The 5,853-nt window shown below is 34.7% G+C and overlaps 1 protein-coding gene across 1 annotated transcript; it reads right to left on the minus strand.

The window, feature by feature from the left end:
• Nucleotides 1–1,186: 1,186 nt before the first annotated feature.
• Nucleotides 1,187–5,588, minus strand: LOC136233113 (sodium/calcium exchanger NCL-like). Its single transcript, XM_066022680.1, has 8 exons — nt 5,176–5,588; nt 3,524–3,739; nt 3,263–3,435; nt 2,639–3,052; nt 2,367–2,503; nt 2,041–2,281; nt 1,562–1,825; nt 1,187–1,475 (listed from the first exon to the last, which is right to left on the minus strand). Exons 1-8 carry the CDS (start codon nt 5,564–5,566, stop codon nt 1,227–1,229), a joined length of 2,085 nt encoding a protein of 694 aa, XP_065878752.1. The 5' UTR covers nt 5,567–5,588; the 3' UTR covers nt 1,187–1,226.
• Between the last annotated feature and the right edge of the window lie 265 nt (nt 5,589–5,853).

The raw sequence follows: 5,853 nt of genomic DNA on the forward strand, positions 1-5,853 counted from the left end.
ACTTTCAGTGTTCTTCTTTTTTATTTTCTTCTTAATCGTTCAAATTCGTAAGCATTGGGTCTTTTCTTTTTCTTGTTCTCCATACAAATAGCTTCTTCTTTTAAATTGGATTTCCTCTTCTAAAGTTTGAAGGTAAATAGTAAAATGTAATTTAGTCATTTCCGAAGTCATAAACGGTAAAAAAAATCTAACAAACAGAAGGAAGGACTAAACAGTTCATTGAGAAAAAGGTTAGGGACCTTACCATGTGTTTATGAAAATACAGGGACTAAACAGTATGTTTTGTCAAAATATAGGGACTAATAAATTAATTACCCCATCTCTAATACTACCCCCTTAGGTATAAGTTTCATGGGATAAAACCCTTATCCATCTATTTGTCTCACCCTCTATCTCACTAACAAACTAATTTTTTTATCCCTATGCCTATGCTCTTATCCCAGTAAACAAACGCCCCGTAATTGCTTGAATTGCTGCGATAGGGAGAGACGGAAATCGCACGAGAGAAGAGAGTCCACCACTCCACTGACTACCGGTCAGACTCTACTGTCGGCGCCGCTCCTTCCGCCACCACAACCTTCGCTCTTCTTCGACTGAAACGGAAATCAACTTCGGCAGACAGGTCACAAGTTAGTAATCTCATTTGAATATGAAGGTTTAAATTGTTCTTTGAAGGCACAACTTAATTGAATTGCTGTTGGTTCTTTTATTGTTTTGTTGCTGTTTTTGCTGACAAAAACTTAATTGATTGGAGGTTTAATTGAATTGAAAGTGAGTGTTTTGTTCTTTGTTTAATTGAAAGTAGGTGCTTTGCTTTGTTTAATTTAATTTAATTGATTTGAATGGTGTTTGTTTAATTCTAAACCTTAATTCCAAACTTGTATTCAATTGTATTGTACACATTTGGTAAATATCCTGGTAGGACCTCTAGCCGAGACTTGTCAAATGTTAGGCTCAATAATGCTAGTGATGGTCCCATCTAATAATATGAGGTGACACCAAAAGCCTACATTTTATGGACCCATTTGATTAGTCATTGATTCCCCTGTCTGAGTCTTCTTTATAATCAGGAAAAAACACATTGGATTGGGATTGGGGTGGTCCAAACCTTCTTTTAGCAGCCAAAGTTGGATCAACTTACCCTACATGATAACTAAAAAGTAGAAAATTATTGGAGGAGTTATAATAGTAATGAAAACAAAGTAATTAATTGCATTATTTGAGTCCTATTTCCAGCCCACAAGGTAACGAATTATGTAGTAGAGCACAAGAGACAAAGGATAGAAAGAAAAAGCTAAGATACAAGTCCACAATGAGTAAGTTTTATTGGTATAGGCAATTAGGCCTATTATAGCACCAACCACCCACATTACTAGCACTTCTGCTGAATATTCCCAAGCAAAACCTCTTGCCCAAATCAGTCCTATTATGGTCAATAGACCCATAATGTTGTTCATAAATACTGCTCCATAGATCTGCAAAATAAGTAGTTGTTTAAGAGGTGATTTAGACAAGTTAAAACGCCATCACTTTAACCAAAGACTAGGAAACAGGAACAAACCTCTGAAAACATGATTGATGCAGCATTTTCTTTCTTTTGACTTGCCGGAAAGATGTTTGCAACTGCGGTTTTGAAGTTAACGGCGAATGGAAGTACCACAAACGAAACGAAGAAAGTAGGGATGCCTATGCTTTCTGATAAGCGTTGTGTGTTATTTATCAAAGGCAACACAAGAGACGTCACAATTGCTATTCCAATAATCACCCGAAATATTGCTTTTGTCAGAGCACGCAGTGACATTTTCTTTATACTTCTTTTCTCTTTCTGCAAGTTCAGATATTAGAATTCACAACCGTGGAGCCAGAAGTAAATACTCGATGGATGAAAATAATTAGCGATGGATAATCTCGTCTTGTGACACTACCGACTGAACGAATACATCTAACGACGAAAAGTGCCGTCATTAATTCTAACTTCTTGTTATTCCTCAAGTTCCACACTTGATTATTGTGTGATTAAAAAAATGGTAACTGTATTACCTCGATGCATTGAGCAATTAACTGGGAATCGTCATGACCATCGGATAATCCTTTGGTAATTCCTTCAACAAATTCATCCTCCTGGAGCTCATTATCTTTATTTTTGTCGAGAGTACGCATCATGTCGTCCCCCATAGCATCACGATCAAAGTTTGCACTTTTAAATTTGGTCATTATCATTCCTTTTAGTTCATGAAGTGTTATTTTTCCATCTTTATTGGTGTCAGACTCCTTAAATAGACTGCATTGTACAAACAAATTAATTAAGGCCACGAAATAATAGTTTTTATTATAATCTCCGACACATAGAGTAAGAAAGAGATAACCTCCTTATCTTATCTTGATCAGGTTTTCCATCAGTAAGAAGGCCTGCAAGCTGTTGAGTCTTTAACATTTTAGATAGTTGCTTCTCAATGTCAATTGACTCTTCTTCCTCTGTCTTTTGATTCCCTGGTTTAATTATCTGCATTTGATTTATTTGTAGTCACATTATATTCGTGCTTATCAAATCTAATTCAGTTAAAAACACGTTAATCTTGAAATTGTAATTTTTACGGTTCAAAAAGGAAAGGAAATTGAGGGGAATGGAGTTGCTTACTTGATGTAACCATGGTAAATATTTTCTTGAAGACTCATGCTTATCCACAACAATCTTTTTGGCATCATCAATAAATCGTTGAATACCGTGGACAAACTCATCCAGAGTAATTTTTTTATTACTGTCTTGGTCAAAGTGTTTCATGAGTTCATCTATTGCAGCATCTTGACCAAATCCCAGATTTTCAGAGTCCATGTTTTGCAGAAATTCTCTGAGTTCAGTCTGTGATAGATCTTGGTTTCCATCTTTGTCTATTTTCACAAATGCCCTTCTAAGGCAAGAGACATCAGGTTTTCCTTGGTCATTGACAAGCCTTGTTTTAGCAAAGGTTTGGAGATGACCCAGAAATCCAGCAAGAAGAAGCTGATCCCTTGAATATTCCAAACTTCTTTCTTGGATCCACTTGTGTCGAGACTGCATCCATATCAAAATTGAACATTTTCATTTTGAGGTCGTCAACTGTTATTTTGAGGTGCGTTTCAGTGTTTATAATGTTAGAAAGTGTAAAATTGAGTCAGTTTTATATTAGGATTTTAAGTTAAGTCACGCCTAATTTACCCGCCAGGGATCAGTAGTATTGTAGAAATTGTCAAAATTGTAGCTTGAATGGAAGAGGATAATTACCTGAAAGACAGAGAAAATGACAAGTGCAGCAGATAGCATGGTGAGAATTATAATATGGCCCCATGGCTGGCACTTGAAGCTACTTGCTAATTCAACCAGTATAAGTGGAAGCAAAGACAGAAGCATAATCCCTGCTGTGTATCTTGTGTACTTGTCTGTTTCCACCCCATTTTCTGCTTCAAAAAGGTTAATTAATTGGTTAAATTAACTAATTATTGGTAGGAAATTAGTTAATTAGGAACGAACAGACAATTAATTAACCTTTTAAACGGGATAATTTATGTTTAAGAAGCAGAAGCTTTGAAATTGGAGCTGAGGATGTTGTTGATTGATGTTGTTCAGCTGAGGAGGAAATACCAAGAAGAACACAAATACCCCACTGTAATGTCAAGTAAAAAACAGTAGATCCTGCAAGCGAACCGACTCCATTCTCGATTGTTACTTTCGCAGCTTCGCTGTCCTTAGCAAGTCCAGATGCTGAACTTAACAAACCCAAATATTATTTGTTGAAACCAAGCTGAAGAGTATTACTTGTTAAAGCTATAAGGCGTGTTATATTTCTCAATAGAATTTATTAAATTTATGAAGTGAAAAACACCAACAGAACATTTGAACATTTGAAATTTGATATGCAGTTTTGGACCAAATACAAGCCTAAAAAAGCAGTTTTGAACAAAACAAAAAGTTTAATGCTCGGACTAAAAAACAAAACTAAAAATTCTTAGAATGCTAGAATGATTTATATAAAAAAAATGGAAGGACTACTGTTTTAAGACAATATAATATGAGTAATGCTTTTGTATTTAATATTCATAACTAATTAATTTAATAAATAAAGACTTAATGCGATTCAAATAAATGATTAAGGTTTGATGTATTAAAATGAAAAAGATAAGAGACTCAATCTACTAAAAATCAGAATACTTTTAGCAATCCTCAAATCTAAAGGTAGAAGTCCATAATGTATCAAAAGTGATTAGAACTTTGGGTAAATTACACCCATGGCTACTGAATTTTACCCATTTTCACATTATGGTCACTGAACTTCATTTCTTCTCGGTATGCTCACTAAACTTCATACTTTTTAACACCGGTGACCACTCAATTTTAACCAACTTCTCAAAATCACTGTTAACGATGTTAACGACCTCAAAATGAAAATAATATTCAAGAATTAAAGTTGTTCAGAATGACATTTACAATGAAACCACATTTTTTATTTTCGAAAATCACATTTTTTGAAGCTTTCTCTCTCTAAAAATTCACATTCTCTCTCCTAACCAAACAACACCCAAATGACCTCAAAACGAAAATTTTCAAGAATTAAAGTTCCTTAAAATATCATTAACGCTTTGGATTTTTTATTTTTAGCCGTCAATGGTCGTTTTGAGATGTTAAGTGACTACCAGTATTAAAAAGTGTAAAATTCAGTGGCCATACCAGGAAGAAATGAAATTCAGTGGCCATAATGTGAAAACGGGTAAAGTTCATTAGCCACGGGTGTAATTTACCCTTAGAACTTTGGAAAAACTTTTTTTTTTTTTTTTTCAAAATAAACTTGGAAAATTTACCGACAAATTGTCATATTTTCTAGGTAGATTCTAAATTCACACTCCAACAATAATCATAAAACTAAGACCCATATTGTATTTAAAAAAATATTTAGTAAAAGACAATATTAAAATAAAACATTTTTCTGTGTTTAGAAATAATGCTAGAAAGCTGAGAGAAATGGTGGGTAAGAATAGTCTTGCAAAAGAAGTTCAAAAAAATGTTTTAATTTTTAAAGTGGCTTTTCTCACTTTAGACTTATTGACTTATTTTTCCGATCAAATAAACATAGAAAAAATTAGAAAAACATTTTCCTGCGTAAAGGTGACTAAATTTGCAGTGGAAGTGTAAAGAAGAAATACCAAGCACCAAGGCAATATTAGGTAGAACTTGAAGGAGGCGGAAAAGAGTGGCGCCATAGATTCCGACACCAAAGAGACTGAAAAGCTGCTGTCTACCTTTCGTTAGTATTTTGTCACCAACAAGAAGCAAGTATTCAAGTATAACTATCTGGAATATGTAGCCCGGAATGTTGGTTGCACAGGGGAGGAAGCCATAGTAGTGAATACATGCATGTTGTGTGCAATTCAGGGGCTTTAAACTTAGAATCGATGAGTTAATTTCAAGGTGATCCACCACTGAAATCTCTTGATGATTAGAGGTTGCTGATCTAATTCTGTGGCCATGGATTTTTACAAGTAGAAGCAGGCTGATGATGATAATGATAGTGCGCAAGTGTAGGCGTACGGCCATTGAGTCAAGTGAATTTTGTGCTGGTTTGGGTTGAGGCTGGTCAAATATATACGGCAACTCATCACGTGCTTTCTGAGTTGAAAGCACCGAGTCAAGCTTGGATAGAGAATTATATTGGGAAAATTACAAAATTGATCAAATGTGAGACCCATTTATATATTTAACCCATTCACTCAACCTATTACATATATAGACTGTTTTTGTATGACTTTCCCATAATACCCTCAATATGTTTGTAATTTTACGGCGCGACTGTTTTCCTCCCGTCTGATTTTGCAGATGCTAGC

Source organism: Euphorbia lathyris, chromosome 6 (assembly GCF_963576675.1).
Source record: "Euphorbia lathyris chromosome 6, ddEupLath1.1, whole genome shotgun sequence".
NCBI classification, from domain to species: domain Eukaryota; kingdom Viridiplantae; phylum Streptophyta; class Magnoliopsida; order Malpighiales; family Euphorbiaceae; genus Euphorbia; species Euphorbia lathyris.